Source organism: Neofelis nebulosa, chromosome 12, assembly GCF_028018385.1.
Source record: "Neofelis nebulosa isolate mNeoNeb1 chromosome 12, mNeoNeb1.pri, whole genome shotgun sequence".
NCBI lineage: Eukaryota > Metazoa > Chordata > Mammalia > Carnivora > Felidae > Neofelis > Neofelis nebulosa.
In genome coordinates this window covers 53,218,927-53,238,299 of record NC_080793.1, presented here as the reverse complement: position 1 = coordinate 53,238,299, position 19,373 = coordinate 53,218,927, and the positions used below count along the sequence as shown (strand labels likewise).

The following is a 19,373-nucleotide window of genomic DNA, read 5'->3' as shown; positions in this document are numbered from 1 at the left end:
AGATCTCACATCTGGCAATCATTTGTCAATAGCTGGAAAGAGAACGGCAGGAAACTTTCTGGCTCTTGGAGAAGATGAAAAGACAAAAACCATGTGTCACACACACACACACACACACACATACACACACACACATTCTGCAATGGTACAATGACTACTACACTTATTCTCCACCCCTCTTCTCCCCTCCTAAATTTAATGATCTTCGGATATACTCTACTCCGTGGTCAAAAACATGCAGTCACTTGACTTGTTAAAGCTGCAGTGTATGTACATTTTTCAAATAAACCCCAGGGCTGATGTTAGAAAATCAAAATCAGTCAAGCATAGACCGCCTGGTACTTTGGGCAGGAATCCTTGTGGTTTAGTCAATAAACAGAATCTGAATGAAAGACACCACAGTAACTAGACAGTAACGTTTTGAACAGTTCTTAACCTGAAGGGGGGTTGGGGAAGGCGGGTGCACTAGTGACCATGGACATAAGGTCCACTTAGATGGCTCGCTCTACCTGCAACATGACTGTGTTTAGCACAAGGTCATCTGCTGTTTCTAACACACACACACACACACACACACACACACACACACAGAGAATGAACTTGTATTTGAGGAATGTTGTGAATGAATTTGCTTGTTGTTGTTTTTTAAATAATTATACCTGTTTAATAGGGTGGGAAGGGGAAACCTCAGATTCTGTGTAGTGCATGTTGGTCATAATAATATAGAAAATTTGCTGGCTTCATTATGAGTTCATAAAAATGACCAGTTTTGCCCTAGCAGGTTTATTATGCAATAAAAAGTTTTCAAGACAACCCACACAAAATTAATTAACTTCTCCAAAATCATAGGAATTTAAATCTGGTCATGGTGATCGATAGACTTCAATAAGCAGCTTTCAGTTCACCCTTACGCTGCATTTAACTAGCAGCAGCCAGCCGCCAGGCTCATCCCTGTGATTCCATAAGTGAATGCTGCAGGTTGTTTAATAACCTGGCAAATTCACAGTAGCTTGTCAAATTATTACAGGAACAGTGTCATCACTAAACAAGCCTGATCACGGTTAATTACAATGCAGACTAGAGAGCAGCCACAATTGTTCATTAATTACAGGAAGCACCTCATTTAAATTTTATGGAAATTTACACTTGCACCCCGGTATGTCTGGGAAAAAAAAAAGTGATCCTTCACGCATTCACAGAAGAAAGGAGTCTGTGGTTTATGAAACATCACAGTAAATTGTGTCTAATCTGGTACTGAAATATTGGTTCATTATTTACTCTAATTTTCTAAGCACTTTAGTGGTGAAAAATATCAAGTCAATCCCACATCTTGAATTCCCAACCAAGAAAGAAACTGTTGGGTTAGCTGTAACAACTTAATGCAGGATGAAGCACAGTTAGACTCAAAAAGTAACTTTTCTCTGATTGAAAATACAATATTTAATAGCAATTAAGGGAAGTCTAAACTAGAATAACCACTTCCTAGAAAATAACTACATCAGAGCACAATTTTTTGCTAATATCAGTTAACCTCCAAAGCTAAACAAAGTACACAGTTTCATACCCACTTCAAAAACCACTGAGGAAAATCAACAAAATTAGACAGTGAATCTAAGTCTTGATTTCCAGCTACTTTTCAAAGTTAAGCATATTAACACAAAAAGCCAGCAGATACCCTCGCAAAAGTCAAGTCAAACACAGACTTCCAGGATAAAAGTTACTCAAAACCAAAGATGCGTTCATGAAAGAGTGTCAGGGATCTTGGGATTATTAAGCAATAAAGTTGCTAAGCCATCTGAAATTTTAGGGATAGCAAAAAAGAGTGAAAAGGAAAAAGGTAAGAGCAGAAAGGAACTCCACCAGTCATGAGAAATTATGTCAGTTAAAATACAAAAGTAAATCAGATATGGGTGCACTGTATGTCTAAATGAAAATCCTTCATAGGAAAGGATATAAATAAACCATTGCTCCTAAATCGAGGTGTACAAGAGGCTGTTCTCAGAATCAAGAGGCCAAACAGCAAATCCTCTAGTGGATATAATGCCTGGTCCTGGGGGACAGCCTGAGATCCAAGTAGGAAAAATAGATGCCTCTGGCATGTATTATAGTGAGTTCCCTGGAGTGCAGAATTAGACGAAAAACTAAGAAATGGCTCGTTCCTGGGGCAGGGGGGAGGAAGACCAGAACACATGCCATGGCAAGAATGAAAGGACTCTAAGAGAAAAACTACTCCCAAAATTGTTAGTCAGTGAAGAACATTATTAAGTGTCAGGTTTTTTATGACTGACATAATATGGATATGTACCAGATATTATTAAAATGTATGGAAGCCATATTTAGAAAAGAAGAGGAAAAAAGAGAAGGAAATGGTTCAAATGGGTCCCAGTTAATCCACCAATTCACCGTACTTGACTATCTTTGAATAGAATCAACCTTTCCACTCAGTCTGCCAAAATAGTGTTGCAAAAGGAGGAGCCCAATAAAATGAGACTCATTTCTTTGCCCAGGGGCTTGGTCTTCTTTGTAAGGACTGTGCCGAATTGTCAACTCTACAAATGTTTAACTACCTACAACCAGGGTTTCACTTAAACCAGTAAATATACATTTTCTCTCTTGGTATGTTAAAATAATATGCTCCATTGGTCTCTTTCAGTTTTATTTGACGCAGTCACATCTGCAAAACCCATTGCTTTTTGCTCCATAACTCAAGGTTCACAAACAGATTATCCAGCAACCACCCATGACAGACCATTCCAGGTGATGTGTTTGAAGAACATCACTCGTCCTACCCAAGGAGGTCAAGGATCAGACCACTCTCCATGAAAAGCCTTCCATCACTCTGCATTTGTGTGTCACACACAAGCTGTTAGCTTTCTAAAACTGGGAAATACATGATCATGTCTCATATGTGTCACACCTGCTTTTCTGTTGTACCATAGCCATACAACACCCGGGCAGTACCAGCTTGTGGCACAGCAGAGCTCAGGTGGTCTTCCCTAGGCCAAGAGCAGGTGTGCAGGAGATGGTATACTCTTCAGTACCATAAAAACTGAAACCTCCTCCTACCACCACTTCTACCTTCACTCCAACTGTGAAGAAGTCAATTTTTAAAACTATTCTCCTGTCTCATATGGGGCGTCTAAATAGTAAAAATGTTTTAAGACCAAGCTTACCATGCTCATCCCATCAGTCTGAAAATTTAGAAAGTGATGCCAAATGGAGTCCCTAAAAAAATATTATGTGTTTGCTCATGCTAGGGGATGCCATCCATGTTACAACTTCAGCCAGTATCTTTGCATTACTGGCACACACATCCCTTAAATCCTAATAGGCACATAAAAACAGAGCTAGGTCTTCGGCCACGATGTCATATTTACATTCTTAATCTGATATACACCAAACTACTTCTAATCTCCCAAGACCACATAACATGAACTGAATTCCAAGTAAATACTTTCACTGTATTAATAAACTTAATATTGTGTCACAGGACATATCTCCTAATACATGAAAAGGGAAGATACTTATCATTAAATCATATTTTTCTATACAGTGCCCAGCTGAATGGCTTCTATTCTCCTGACCTGAGGGATAATAATGCAGGAAGCATGACTTGCTCACCATGTGTCTCCAGTGCCAAGCACAGTGCTGAGAGCACATGATACTTTTAAAAGATAAAAGCTAATATTTACTGAGTGCCCATTATGTGCCAGGCCCTTTGCTAACTACCAGGTAGAAGTTAGAACACTTACTCCTTATAACCACTTTGGGTGGTGAATCTCCGTTTTATAGATGGGAAAACTAAAGCTTAGTTTGATAAAGTAACTTGACAAAGGCCTCACTGTAACTTTGTCAAGTGAGGCAGAAACCATGCTCTTATCCACTGCAGTATGTATCATTTCTTGAATGAGTAAATTAATTATCTCCAGTTACAGACAATTTATCCTGAAAAGGACCTCTCATTGCACACATGCTACCTTGGCTCCTCTTTTACACCTGTCTCAACAGTTGTCCAATTCCTGATGGCCCTGCTATACTTGTATGGCCTTCAGGGACCACTGTGTCTGTCACACCACCCCCAACTAATAAAGCAATAAGACTCCAACCTGGACTTCCAGCCTCTGGTCTGGCTCCTCCAGGTTTGGGCAAAAGTCTGCACCCAGCACTCTGCCAGCACATGCCACTGGAACCTGGGGGAACATGGCCAAGTTAGATGCTGGATGTGGAGGCTGCTGAGAACTGCACAGAAACACATTAGATCCAGAAAGAAGCAGGGACATCCCAACTGCAGGTATGAAACAGGCCATCATGACTCCATTGGTTTTTGACACTCAGTATGTCAAGTATATTGTAAATACCATGTAATCAAGTTTATGAACTACCAGAAGGTAAATTCCAAGAATAAAAGATATACAAAATTTTTATTCCCCCTTGTATCCACAGCATGTAGCACAAAGTAGGCATTATATAAATATCTCTGGATGAAAGCAGAGAAGGTTAAAGTAAAGAGAGAAAGAAATGTAGAATCTCTTCTTGATACTGGTGACTCTTTTCCCCTCTGTCATTTAATTTGCTTAAGTGAGAGTGAAAAACATTGCATTCTATAATGAATAATATTCCTTTTCACCATTTACCTGATCAAATTTATTTTTCCTATTCATGGAGTAGGTTAGCACAGACAGATTCTGATTATCAATACTTGTTATTTATTTACTATCTCTAAATTTTATTGAAGAGGCTTATTTTATGTCTGTTTCCATAATAAAAATGATAAGAAAACAACTATAATTTGGAACATTTCTCTATATCTAAAATTCTACACTGAAAGCCACTTAAGATTCCCTTTCAAAACTAAATTAGCTAATTAGTTGATCTCATCCCAAAATGTCACCTACTGTCACCTACTTACTTCATTTTAGATTTTTTCTGAGATAAAGACAAAAGGATTTAGATTCCACCTAAACCTGCTTTCTGCTTTTTAAAAAACTTCTCTGAATCACTACTCAGCATTTCCAAACATACACTATCTTTATGAATCATACAACTATGTAGTTCAGAATCTTGGTCCATCAATCAGCTTCACCCTGTCTTCTTTCCCCATCAGAGCCCACCTCTGCTGTTTTGTTCTGTGCTTTAACTCCACTTAGGATTATCTGTGCCAGTCAATTTTCTTTGCTCAGAGATAAGTTTTCAGCCAAGTATGCTGCCTTAGAAGGTATTTCCCTCTTCTTTTGACCCACAAATCAGTTCACTTCTCTAAATCTAAACAACTTTCAATAAAGTCCACTTTGCAAGTTCCTCACTGAATATTACTAATATTTAAAAAGAGCACTGAGCCGATTCTTCATTTGTAGGACCAACTCTCCAATTTCTTTCAAGTCCTGCATTCTCTCTTCTTGCCTATGTCCCTAAGGTGACATGGGCAGATTATCATCTTTCTTTGAAATTAACTGTTCTTTACCCACAAATTTCACACTGGAGCCCAAAAGGAGAAGGAAGAGAGTCACATTTACTGAGCACTTGCGGTCATGCTACCCTGTGGGCACCTTACATGCAGATTAACCTGTTTTTTTCTTTGCAACTTACAGGATATGAGCATCTCCATTTGACAATTCAAAACACAACACAACAAAACAAAACAAAACCAAGGCTTCAGTATAGGTAACTAGCTCGACAAGACTGAGAACAGGGGTGCCTGGGTGGATCAGTCAGTTGAGCACCCCACTCTAGATTTCAGCTCAGGTTATGATCCCATGGTTTATGGGTTCGAACTCCACACTGAGCTCTGCACTGAAAGTAGGATTCTCTCTCTCTTCCAGCCTCTCTCTCAAAATAAATAAATTGTTAAAAACTTTAAAAAAAAAGCATGAGGCCTCTTAAAAAATAAAAAGACAGAACATATTTCAAAGAAGTTAATGAAAAACATGCAATAGTTACATTTAGTGGCTTACATTCTAGAGGCATTTGCTGATGTTTCATATGAAAGAAATTACAAAAAAGACAAAGGAAGTGGAGAAGGTGTGTTATCAAGACCTACTACTTGCTTTGTGGTCTAGGACAACATAAGCAATGTGAAAGGAATTTAGCCTCTAACTTGAGGAATGAGAAAGAAATGGGGCATGGAGAAGAGCAGAGACACTGTGCATGTGTGTTGTGGCACATGCAGGCTGATGCTGATGCCACCCCTCAGCTGACATATGGAGGGGCACTAATGAGTTCTGCAACAGTAATTCTCCCTATGGGGCAATAGAGGAACTGGGGGAAAAATTCATCTTAGAATATTCCACAGGAAAAGAAAACCCAACACACAGCTTGCTATAAAACCTCAATATATATGATGACTTAACTGATTAAAGCAGATTCCATGAGCCAGAATATATATATTGCAAATTAAGTGTAAATAATACTTTATTTTATGTACACAAAACAAATTCCCACTTACCTTACTGGTATTTGACTGTATCACCAATACTAAGTTTCTAGTTCCTTTTTACCACCCTCTGCCCCACAGAATACATTTTATAAACACTCTTGAGAGGAAAGGAGAAAGTTAAACAACTACAATTACACTCAATTACAACGTCAGACACTTAGAAATACACAGTTTCTGAGAGAGAACAAAAAGGTCTGTGAATAAGTTAGAAGAAAACAGTGCCAGGCTACTAGAGTGTTGCAACAATCCAAATCACGAAAAGAACTACACTAGGGACGTGACTTAGCACTCAAAAACTTAGAATCCTAGAGTTTCTGAGCAGAAAAAAAAGCCATCAGGATCCATGAAAATGGACTCCCATATTTTAAAGATTAGGAAATTGAGATTTAAAACAAAGCTGCAGCTTTACTAATGGGTTCACCATTTAATAATACTCTCCCTCCCCCTTCATTACATTTAGTGGCATTATCAGGTAAAGAAAAAAATTTTAAGGGGAAAACAAGCTATATCTGTTTCTTAATTCATCAAAATATACCAAGGAAAAACCAAAAAATATAAAAGTTGGTAACCTAATTAGTTTTAACTCTGCACACCTAGACAATTAGGCCTTTTGATTTACAACCCTCAGTAGTGAGACAGCTAGCTATAAGCGATCAAAAACATGACTGACAAATACAGCAGACATAAATTGTCTGGCTCCTTATTATCACTCCAGTTTAAATTAAGATAATAAAATATGGTGTGTACCTAACCATGGTTTTCCTGGAATATAAAATTTAAATTGATTTGGAGAACTTCAAATCTGCTTTCTTTCATGCTGGTGTTCTCTATAAGGATTTTCACAAATGTTTCACAGTGATTTTTATCTCTGAAAAATGGTAAGACTAAGGGGACATCATATTTTTTTATGCTTTTTTGCATTTTTGTATCTTTTGCTATTAAATAAAAACATTTATGTTAAAAACAATAAAAAATATTAAACTCATCGGCTAATATTTCTGAACAGTATGCCACAGGTTTAATTATGAGAATGGTAATTGTCTGGTACTCATCTAAATTTCATTGTGCTAGAACTGTAACAGGAAGTAAGAGGCCTTGAAAGGGACCCTCTAAAATCCCCTGGGTAAGCTGAAGCTGAGTGCATATCTACTCTCCAGGACATACCTCAAAGGAATCATGGTGTGTGAGAGAGCTATTTACAACTTACTTTGTGTATAATCAGCAGAAACAAAAGATATGACAACAAGCATAAAGGCCTCCCTCTCTTTCCTCCTTTCTCCCCTCTCAGGGGAATTCAGCAAGGGAGGGCCAGTGGGCATTCACTTCAGTGTCAAAAGGGCTTCCAGAAAACACATTTTCTGTGGGGCAGGGAGGAAATATGGCAGGCTTCCTATACACACACACACACACACACACACACACACACGCGCGCGCGCGCACGCACTCTCTCTCTCTCTCTCTCTCTCACACACACACACACACACTAGTTCTTTGTTTAGTGAGATCACACATAAAAATTGTTAGGGGCCAGACTTCTGAAAAGAAGACTGAAAAAGCCCCACAAGAGGAGTTACTACTCAAAACAACTGAAACTGAATGAGGCAGAAGGTGTGTGTACCGAAACAAAGGGACACAGAAATGATAACTTGTGAAACGAAACATGTTACCAAGAAAAGGGATTACACAGTTTGGGATGCTTCTTGCAGAGTCAGAGCCCATTTGAAATTTAATTTCATTTTTAAACATGAAACATTCAGGTAGTCATTTGCCTGATAGGCACTATAAAAATCAGAGCCTAAATAAACAAACTAACTTCCATGTCAGCTCAAGACTCTTCAGTTAAGCTGGCCACAAGCCTGGATCAGTTCTGAAGTGTGTGTGTTTTGGTGACTTCAGTCTAGCAGTTGCAGGGATGAGGGAAACTATTTGAACCCATGAAAAACTTGGAAAAGAGTGGACAGACAAAATTTGTTTTAAAAAACACAGAGAAGGAGAGAGAAAAACCAAAAAGAGTCCCATCAGAAGACTGAGGGACATGGCTGGGTACAAGCTCTGTCACATTCCAAGCCAGAGAGAAGCACGGATAGAATCAGCCTAATTTCAGTGGCTAGACAATGCCAAGCAGCAAGAGGAAAAATTACTCAGATAACACAAAGAATTCAGGAAGACCATTAAGGGAAACAGATTTGGCAATAAGCTAGTCAGGAGCTCTTGTGAGAAAGAGCAGAGAAAGAAATAAATTAATTACCCAACACTGTAAAGATAAAGATGTACACTAAACACTACATTTGCTACAAACAAATGAACACAAAAAATAAAAAAGAGGAAGACGCACTAAGTTGCTGGATGTACAGATAACTTACATCCTAATTTTTCAGGCTACCATTTAACTAAAGGACAACAATCTGGGCCTAACCTTTCTGAGCTGTGGAACCCCAGCCTAAGATTCAGAAGGGAGAGGTATACAAAACCTAAAGCTCAAGAATGAAAATACTGCTTAACAATCAGAAAGGAACTGGTGAGTCGAAACAGTATTGATCCAGTCTCCAATACAGAATGGCCAGAAATATGCTAGTTCTTACAGAGGCCTTAGATGAGGCAGGGTTGTATCAATAGGAACACGGTAAGAATGAGAGACACATTACAGAACTGAGCAGGACAGAGGACAGTCCCCTCTAGAGTCATCTCACAATAATGAACTACAGGATCAAGCGGCAGAGAGCAGAGAAGGGTCAAGGAAGTGATTCTGCTACTCAACAGGTTGACAGACACAGATGATTACTGCGGGGGGGGGGGGGGGGCGGGCGGGGCGCACATCCTCTCAGGAGCAAGGTACCGTTTAACTGAGGTTCACTCTCCCTCTGCCTTGGGAGCTGGCCCTCTGGGTGAGCCAGGGCCCTAGGCTCTGTGATAGGAGCACCCCTGCAGGCACAATTACAGGAGATTTTCACAGCCACAAACAACAATACCTTGGTTTTATACTGTAAATGTGGGATAGGATGTAAAAATCTTTCTTTGCTGGTGACACCCTGGAGAGCCTGATGGACCATGAATAATGTTGAAATTACATAGAATCTTTCTTCCAGAGCCCTCAAAGGGCTTTACACATAGTATTTATTTATTCCCCTCTCAGACAAATAAGAGAGGCGAAAATTTCTATCATACTCTTTTTAAACAAGAAAACTGAGGTCCATCACTACAGTCCTCCCCCACATTTGACAAATTGAGTGAAACTGAAATTAAAACAAAGTTCTCTCAACTACCACACTAGTATTTCACTAGAAAAGCCTACTACCATATGAGAGTTGGCTTATTTATCCAATTCTTGATTTACAGGGGTTTTAGCACTGAAGAAGAAAATGTGAATGAAGTTATTTGTAAATGTGCCATGCGGGCTTTACACTTAAAGTACAGAATCAGATTATTTTTCAACTGGTTTACAATCACTCTTGTAAATTGAGTATTTTGGAAATTTAACACTTCAGACTATTGCTTATGGGCATATACACCACATTGCCAAGTCTGACAAGTGACATTAAGTGAAATTTCAAGTATGCTTATATATGCCCTGGTTAAGTTTCCTTCTGTACTCAGGGCTCATCTCCAACTATCCTAAAGGCAGGTAATATGAAAAGAACATTGGCTTGGGAGTTAGAATTCTGCTTTAACCTCAGAGGCAGTAATTGTAAAGCTGATCAGTAAAATACCAATCCAGAGCCTTGTTTCCTGCATCCGTAAAATGGGAATAATTGTTTTTACTGTGTAAGGTTGGCTAGGTTGAAGGAGATAACACAGATAAAGCATGCAGTAGGGACACAGTACTAGTAAATGATAAGGGCCCACACACCCACCCCCAGCACACACTCTCATGAGAGCTGAGAAGTTTCAGACCAAGAGAGGGATTTGGGGGAGATGAAGTAAACCTCAAGTATCAAAGGAATAATATAAGCAATTAGGGAAACTAAAAAATAATATCTATTCAATTAGTCTCAATTAAGGGCCAGGTCAATCAACTTTCAGAAGGCTTCCTAGAATGCTGTGTTGAGAAAGTCTATAAAGATCTGTCGAAACTGTAAGAGATTGGGCATTAAATTCTTCACTGGGGGAAGGAGCAAGAAGCCGCACATCTCACACTCCTGCCCCAACCAAGCCCTTCACAATGAAAACATAAGGCAAATTTCTGGGTACTCTTTCATGCTAGCGGCCTGACCTAAGAATTAAATATACAGAGCTTCCAGGAAACATAGGCGAATACAATCTGAAGAATCTCTACCCTTTTGGTGGGGGGAAAAAAAAAACTGAACAAACCAGCAAATGGATAGAAAAAACCAACAGTCTAGGCAAGTGGTTCAAGGTATATTCCTCATCCAAGCCACATTATTAGCATCAACTGGGAACGTGTCTGAAATGCCTTTGGGACTGAAGACCTGAGGCCCACTGTGACAAAACCCAGGGTGCTGCCCAGCTATTTGTTTATGCAAGCCTGCCAGCCAGGTGATGCTGAGGAGCATTAACATCGGAGAATCACTAGCCTAAATAAACAAGAAAATAAATAATAACTGGGAAGGCAGTTTAGATGATAACTTAGTTTTAGAAAATATATGCCTCTTGGGGCACCTGGGTGGCCCAGTCAGTTAAGTGTCCGACTTTGGCTCAGGTCATGATCTCGTGGTTCGGGAGTTTGAGCCCCACATCGGGCTCAGTGCTATCTCTCAGTGTGGAGCCTGCTTGGGATCCTCTGTCTCCCCTTCTCTGCCCCTCCCCCACGCACTCACGCTCACTCTCTCAAAAATAAACATGAAGAAAAAAAATTGTTTTAATAAATGTTTAGAAAAAAAGAAAACATACGCCTCTTTTAAAAAGTAAGGAAGAGGAGAGAAGGAAGAAGAAGAAAGCATCAGGGCATAAGTTCCAGGGTGTCCCATAATCTTACTCTAAAGGGGGCTCTTAAGTAAGAAAGCCAAAATGAGTTAGCCATTGGCGCAGTGGTCTGTCCGACTCCACAGATGCTGCAAACATCAGAAGAGGATGATTTGGGGATAAACATTAACTTTAGCATTTAAACTGAAAGCGCTTTAAAATGATCCAGTTAACCTTGAACTCAGCCACTGGGTTTGTTCTACTCACTCAGTTTCCCTCCCTGGTTTTCCACAGTGATCAAGAAGGAGGATAAATGTAACTACGTAACTATCTCTAATGAGGGGAAAGAGGCTATTTTGCGTAATGATCAGGAAGCCACTGAATTTTTTAAGTGGGGGGCATTATTTTTTTTTTTTTAGAAAGGAGTTTACTTTTGAAGAAAATAGGTGTGTTTTACTTGATCTTACTTCATTAGAGGCACAAAATGGTACAAATCAAAAGGGCTTCTTTTCTCCCTAAGTTTAACAATATTAAAGAAAAAAAAATGTATGTGAGAAAGCAGAAAAAGGAGTCTGAGGGAGAAAATAAGATACAAGACTGTGTTATGTGCCAGACAGTGAGAAAACAAATATTACCCCCCAAAAAAACTCAGTGTCTTAAGTTACCCAGTAAATCATCTCCATTAAACCTATATGGTTAAAAAAAAATTTTTTTTAGTAGCCATACATGGCTTAAGAGGCAAAATACAAAGCACTTAAACTAGATTTAATGCACAGTGGTTGTCTAGAGATACAGATTTCTCTGGACTAGCCCCTTGCCCCATTTGACAGGAGTCAGACTCACTATGAAGAGTGAGGCTGAAGGAGGCCACAAATTGTATCAACAGACCAGAGGAATTCCGACTACTGTAAACAGGAGAGCCAGGGGAGCCTTTACCAGGCTGCCAAAGTGCATAATGCAGCATGCCAAAGATCAATGAATCAACGTGGTTTTCTTTGCATGCAAAGTTTGAACACAGGTAATGATAAGAAAGGAACAGGAAAGCAGATTGAGTCTTGCTGTTCCATACAGTAAAAACTTTCCCAATTCAAACATAAGTCATACTGTGTATTGCACAATACCCCTCCAAGCCTGCTGAGGACCTCAGCCCAAAAAGAGAAAATGCCCAAAAATGTACAAAGTTGATTTCTACAGAGTGTCCACCCTCCCACTAACCACAGCCCCTACACCCCATCCCAAGTCCACTGATCCTAACTGGGGTGAGATCTGGGGGAGATGAAATGCTGTACTATACTCGGCACCAGACAGCTAAAAAGTGAATACAAATCCCTCCTATCAGGGGCATTGCTTTGTTACGGGAGGGGGGGGGGGTGTCTCAGCAAGTGGTGAGAAGAGAAAGTAAAAGAGAGTTTCTTAGATTTTCCTTGGGGAATCTTACAAAGTAATTTTTCAAATATTTTTTACTGCTAAAATCTAGTGGCTTTAGAGGCTAAAAGAAGCAGCTTGTAGACAACAGAATGCTTTATAAATGATAAAACACATAATTTTCTTTTCTGTTTGTTTTTGGTGTTAGTAGCCTCACACAAAGAGCTACTTATGTCACCAAGTTACCTAATGATAAGTAATGCTATAACACACCATTTTCTCTTTACAGGCTTCCCTTTTGGTGATGTGATGCTTTTCCCAGTTTTCATGGGCCACTTGAATGAGAATTGCTCCCAAATCCCTCCCCATTCATTACCTCTCATGTGAATTTTAGTCCTGCACTTTCAAGCTCCCACTAGAAATTTCCAAGTGTCCGTTAACACCTGGAGCCAAACAAGCAAAGCAAACAGGTTCATTGCAATCCTGTCTCTACAGCTGTCTACTACAGCTCTCCCCTAACTTCTGTCTTTGGCAATGTTATCATCATAATCCTATCAACAGAGACTCAGAACCACAGATCATGATTAAAAGCCTTATTTCCCAAATCCAGTAAATGGGTTTACTGAAAGCCTATCCATTCTTCCTTTTCAAGCTCTTCAGCTGCCTCCCCCCACCACGCACACACAGATCTCTCTCCTTCCAGATCATTTCTAACAAGTACATGCTAAGACCTTTGCCATAACCCTTAAAGTGATAATACCACCTTTATCATTTCACACTCACCAACCAGTGCCATGTATCACCACTCCAACTGTCAAACATATTCTCCTAGATGATGTTTAGATTTCCCCACAAATTACCAATTAAAGTTTCTTCCGGACCCTCTGCAACCTAGCTCTTTCTACCCTGCCTTTCCAGCTTTATCTTTTCTTCCTCCTTCATGGCAAATACTTAATAGACAGTCTAATTAGACTACTGGATGTCTCTTGCATACTGATTTGGACTTTCCTAATGTGACATAGTTTTCATGCTGCTCTTTTTAGAATACCTTGTCTTGCATTATACTTTTGAAATCTTCCTATTTTCCAATGCCACTCCTTCTAGGAAGTTTTCTGATACCCCCAGGCAGGAGAGACCTCCTTCCCCAGTGTTCTACCACCCTTTAGGGATCTCAGCACTACACAACTTTGGACTGTAAATATGTTTTTCTTTCCTTAAGGGCAGGAACAAACTTATTTCTCTTTGTATTCCCCCATAGCGCCTACCACACTGCTTCACACACACAGCAGATAGTCAACAAATACATGCAAAATAAATAATAAATAAATCTCTTAAAATTCATAGTGGCACCAGTAAGCCAATGCTACAAATACAGTGATTTCAACTGTACTTTTATTCCACCAGATCTTCAACAAACACCCTTAAGGCAGTTAAGGGCCAATAATTCCTATTTTATAGAAATTCAAGATGCAAGGAGGTTACTATTTATGCACAGAGCATTCTTCTGAGTATAATTTGGCCTGTAAAGATTCAGTAACTAATGCAATGTCACCCTGTTGATTTGTGGCATGTTTCCATGGAAATAATAACTTCTCTTGCTGGACTCTCCGTCCAGCTTACTTTGAGGATACCTCTAAAACCTGACTCCATCAAAGCAATCTTCTAGAAATGAGAAAATGTACAACACTTTCTCTACAATATAAATGTAAGAGATGTTTCTCTGCCCCGTAAGTTGTCAACATATCCTGAAATCTAACGTAAGAATGATAAAAATAAATACTGGCATATAAAGCCTCTTAGTTTAAAATTTACTAGGCTTTGAAGTAGAAGCAGTTATGAAAACCTCCTTTAATAAGATCTTTAAAACATGTATTGATTGCCATATACCTGGAAAGAAAGTACTCAACCCATTACACTGCCTTGAGATAGGAACACATTTCTAAGATATTATGAGAGAAGCATATAGCCAACCAGAGATAAATTTCCATCTCCCATCAGTGTCTCCTCTGTTTCAGGCCAGGAGTAGACAACTACAGCCTCTGGGCCAACTGCTACCCTGTGATCTACTTTTGCAAGTAAAGTTTTATTGAAATATAGTTACACCTATGCCTTTATACAGCCTATATGACTGTGGCTACAAAGACAGAATTGAATAGTTGATAGAAAAACCACATGGCTGCCTAAAATATTTAGTCTTGATTCCTTTATAGAAAAGGTTTACCAAATTTTGTTTTAAACTGCAAAATTATACCTCTTTCCCCAGCAACACCACTTTTAAGAATTCATCTTTAGGAAGTAAGAATACAAGTAAGAGTGTGCATATTGAAGCAACACTCCTTTTAAAAGAAAAGAGCTGCCAACAATCTCAATGTCCACAAACCAAGAGTCCATTAAATAAATTATGGTACAATGATTTACTAGGAATCCATTAAAAATTATGATGGACATCTATATTTACAGACATAAAAAGGTATCTATGATAGGGCTGAGTAAAATTTAAAATGCAAGTCATGTATCCATAATCCTTTTATGCTATTGACACCTATCCTTCCTTTGCAAATGAAAATATGACTAAAAAGATGTTAATGAAATGGTTCCTTGGTGGCAGCTTTTCAGAAAGTTTTTATTTTTACTTTCTGCAGTTTACTTAATCAGATCTGTAGAAAATGAGTATATCCTTTCTACAAACACTATAAAAAAAGTTTAAACTATTATAAATTAAAATCAAGGTGCAGAGTTTAGATTCTGCATTTAAAAAGCACTAAGCTTTTCAGAAAATAAAAGGTTGTGTTTTTGGGGGTTTTTTTGGTTTTTTTGTTTTTGTATTTTTTGGTTTGGGCAGGCTTCTAGTTTTGTTCTTGCTGTTTTAATTGTTCTTTTTTCTTTGTTTTAAAGACAAAAAGGCTCTTAGGCTTACCAATAGCCTGCATATCTAGGCACTGGCATTCCCACTATATATAGCAACCTCAGTTAGGATGGAAAAAGTCCCCTGCAAAAGCATGCATGGGTTAGGAAGAAGAGAGGTTAACAGAATAGTCCTCTGAATGGAAATGTATTAATTCAATCAGTGTCTTACTTGGGTTACCATAAAAAGGTTCATAAAGTACCCAAAAGCCACATAAGATTTTAGAATTATGCTGCTCAGTGGCTGATTCTCAGTGAAGAGTAAGAAAGGAGAGATCTGTCTCCATCTTCATTTTCCTCAACAAAAGTATTTTTTAAACCAGCAATGAAAAGGCCAAGTATGTACATGATACAAATACTAAGAACCGAGTACCACCACTGATAATGAGACGCTAAGTCAACACCGCATAAGGCTTGAAAACTAACCACAAGAATAACAGAAGGAGAAATTGCTAATAACAACCAAAACAGCTCACTCTCTCTGTGCCAGACTTTACAGGCATGATTTCTAAGTCCCACTTTATAAGTGAAGTAACTGAGGTTCAGAGAGGTTACAAAACTTTTCCAAAGTCACATAAAAAAGAGATAAACTGAAATGCAGATAAATCTGCCTCAAAAGTCTAGACTCTTCCCACCACACTAGCTAATGAAATAGAAACTACATTTCTAATGAAGTACTATATAAAATCCCAGTATAAATTTAACAAGTTAGAAAACTTGAAATTCCTGGTTTATAAAGATATTACAAAATTACCATGTCAATTAATTTGTTTTACAAGCAGTTTATTTTAAATAGTGTTTTCTGCATTATTTTCTCAGTTAAATCTATCAATATTCTTCATCTTTACACTTACACATATATACGTATATACCTTTGCAGATAGCAAATATAAAGCACAAAAGCTTTCATACTGAAGTAGAGTATGGATATATTTGTAGACACAGACTCCAGTTAGACAGAAAACTGTGACTTGGTCTTTTATGACTTTTCCCACAATAAAATTATTTCATTGCTATGGATTAAACAAAATCTATGCCCTGAAAATTAATATGTGAAAAGCTGTACAATGACATAACTAATTTTTTTTTTTACATTGGCATTTAACTTATACTATTTTTCTCTTAGATATATTCTCTTTTAAAATTATGCATAGGGGCGCCTGGGTGGCTCAGTCAGTTGAGTGTCCAACTTCAGCTCGGGTCATGATCTCACAGTCTGTGAGTTGGAGCCCCGCGTCGGGCTCTGTGCTGACAGCTCAGAGCCCGGGGCCTGTTTCGGATTCTGTGTCTCCCTCTCTCTCTGACCCTCCCCCGTTCATGCTCTGTCTCTCTCTGTCTCAAAAATAAATAAACGTTAAAAAAATAAAAATAAAAATAAAATTATGCATAGGAGCGCCTGGGTGGCTCAGCCAGTTAAGCGTCCAACTTCAGCTCAGGTCATGATCTCACAGCTCTTGAGTTCGAGCCCTGCTTCTGTCTCTATGTTGACAGCTCAGAGCCTGGAGCCTGTTTTGGATTCTGTGTCTCCCTCTCTCCCTGCCCTTTCCCCACTCGCACTCTGTCTCTCTCTCTCACAAAAATAAACAAACATTAAAAAAATTTAAAATTATGCAGAGACAGGGGCGCCTGGGTGGCTCAGTTGGTTAAGGTCTGACTCTTGATCTAGGCTCAGGTCATGATCTCACAGTTCATGGGTTTGAGCCTGACATTTGTCTCTGTTCTGATGGTGCTGAATCTGCTTGAGATTCTGTCTCTCCTCTCTGCCCCTCCCTGTCTTGTGCTCATGCACTCTTCTCTCCCTCTCTCTCTCAAAAAAAAAAAAAACAAAAAACTTAAAAATATAATAAAATTATGCAGATATTGGCTTTTCCTATGAATTCCCCATAACTGCACCTACAAACTCATAATAACTAAAACCCTTAACTCCCAGATGGGGAAACTAAGGTTTTGCTGTGCCTTCGTTTTTGGAAGTGTGGGAGTACTAGGCTTTGGTTTTCTGATCAGGTAGTCAATGGATCTCTGGTAGAGGCCTAAAACATAGGACTCTGTAGCTGTACCCCTTCCATTTAAAGCACCTCTGATATTTGTCAGTTCTACATATTGACTTCCTTATAAAATTTAATTTGAAAGAAGAAAATCCCCAGAAGATTGTACAACTACTGTTTTTCTTCTTTCTTTTTTAATAGCTGCCTTAAGTTACAGATGGATTAAAAATTAAGACAGAGGAAAAAGCAAAGACTTTGGGGTAAACTTTTCTGGTTACAGATTTTGGAACTTTATTTCCTCATCTGTAAAAAAAATAACTGTACCTGCCCTGAATGCTTTTTAATAATTGAATAAGATAACATGGGTACCATGTCTAGCACACCAGCTGAGCTAAGAGGTAGCTATGAAGTTGTTAGTTTTTAATCCTCATTCTTTTACTGTTAGTAACAGATGAAAATAAATGCTAAGCCAAATATTTATTTTAGATCTGAAGATGCAGTATGTTCAAACTAGGATTGGCTAAAAGAAACTAGATGTTAAGCAAAATAACAATGTTAATCAAAGGTCATCTATAACAATATTGAAGTACCACACAGGAGAACACAATTACTTCTGATAAAACATAATACAGGCTTAAGAAGCACTAAAAGCAGCACATTTTGCTCAATAGTTCTCAAGCCCTATGCAAGACTATAAATGAAGATAAAATATTGTGCAGATGTACATGTATGTTGCTTGCTACTATTCTGTTTGATTCTGAGAGGTGTAAACACTACCAGCTTTAGTATGACCCTAATTCCATGAACACAAGTGAATATTCACAAAGCCAGGGACAGAGGTGGGGGTCTTATCTACGCAATCAAGCTTCAAGCTCTACTACCAAATGATAATGATAATGAGTATAATAAGGCAGGAAGCTTCCATTCAGGCACATGATTAGAAGTGATGATACAGATGTCCACAGAACTAAGCAGAATTTCCCAACTTTGTCTCCAGTCTAGAGCTAACCATAACTGGTATCACAGAAATAACAGCAATGTACTGACATCCACAAAGGCCAACCTGGTGAGAACTGTGCAGAGTGGCAAAAATGCAAAACTAATGGATGACACAAGAGGATTCTCAGAAAACAAAACAAAAACAAAAAACAAAAACAAAAAAAGGGAAAAAAATCGAAAAAGGGAAAAAAATAAAAGAAAAAAAGTGTCTGCCAATGCCTACCCTCCCTTCCTTTAACTGAAGATATTAAAACATTTCATTTAAATTTACCTCATTGTTCCCCCAAATTCAAGCTTCCCAAGGGCAAGCTGAAAGAAAGGGATATACAGTTTACTCAATACCTACTGGGTCCCAAAGTTTCCCATGTGTTATCTCATTTCATCTTCCTGACAAATCCTCAAGCTAATTGTTCTTTTCCCCATTTCAAAATTGAAGAAAATAAAGACTAGAATTACAGTGACTTATCCAAGGTCACAAGACTAGTTAAGTGGCAACATTAGACTCTGAAGTCAGATCCCATCTTTTAATCTTACTCCCAAGTTCTGCAAGACCAAACACTCATGTCAGATACAATGGGGCCAGGAAAATGCTGAGAGAACAAGTACTGATATTAAAAATCTTAAATCAACTTTAATTTTCTTATTAGATATGATATAGGAGTAATTCTTTTTTCCTCTTGGATTATGAAGGAAAATTTTTAATAAATCAAATTGGAAAAGGCTGAAATAACCACAACATCCTTTTTATAGTAAAAAACTGCTTCCATGATCAAGATAACATATATTTTTAGACAATCTAAATGTACATGATAGATAGATTTTTTCCC

General features: G+C 38.4%; 1 protein-coding gene across 14 annotated transcripts in view; it reads right to left on the bottom strand.

The window, feature by feature from the left end:
- The window catches only part of BNC2 (basonuclin zinc finger protein 2), a 441,927-nt gene that overhangs the window by 256,948 nt on the left and 165,606 nt on the right, over positions 1 to 19,373 (bottom strand). For 9 of the 14 annotated variants that reach the window (XM_058695265.1, XM_058695268.1, XM_058695272.1 and 6 more), the window contains one exon: positions 4,107 to 4,190. The exons of the other annotated variants lie outside the window; for them this stretch is intronic. In XM_058695265.1, coding sequence (XP_058551248.1) covers positions 4,107 to 4,190 — 84 coding nt within the window. The remainder of the gene's footprint in view (positions 1 to 4,106; positions 4,191 to 19,373) is intronic. 14 annotated transcript variants of the gene reach the window in all.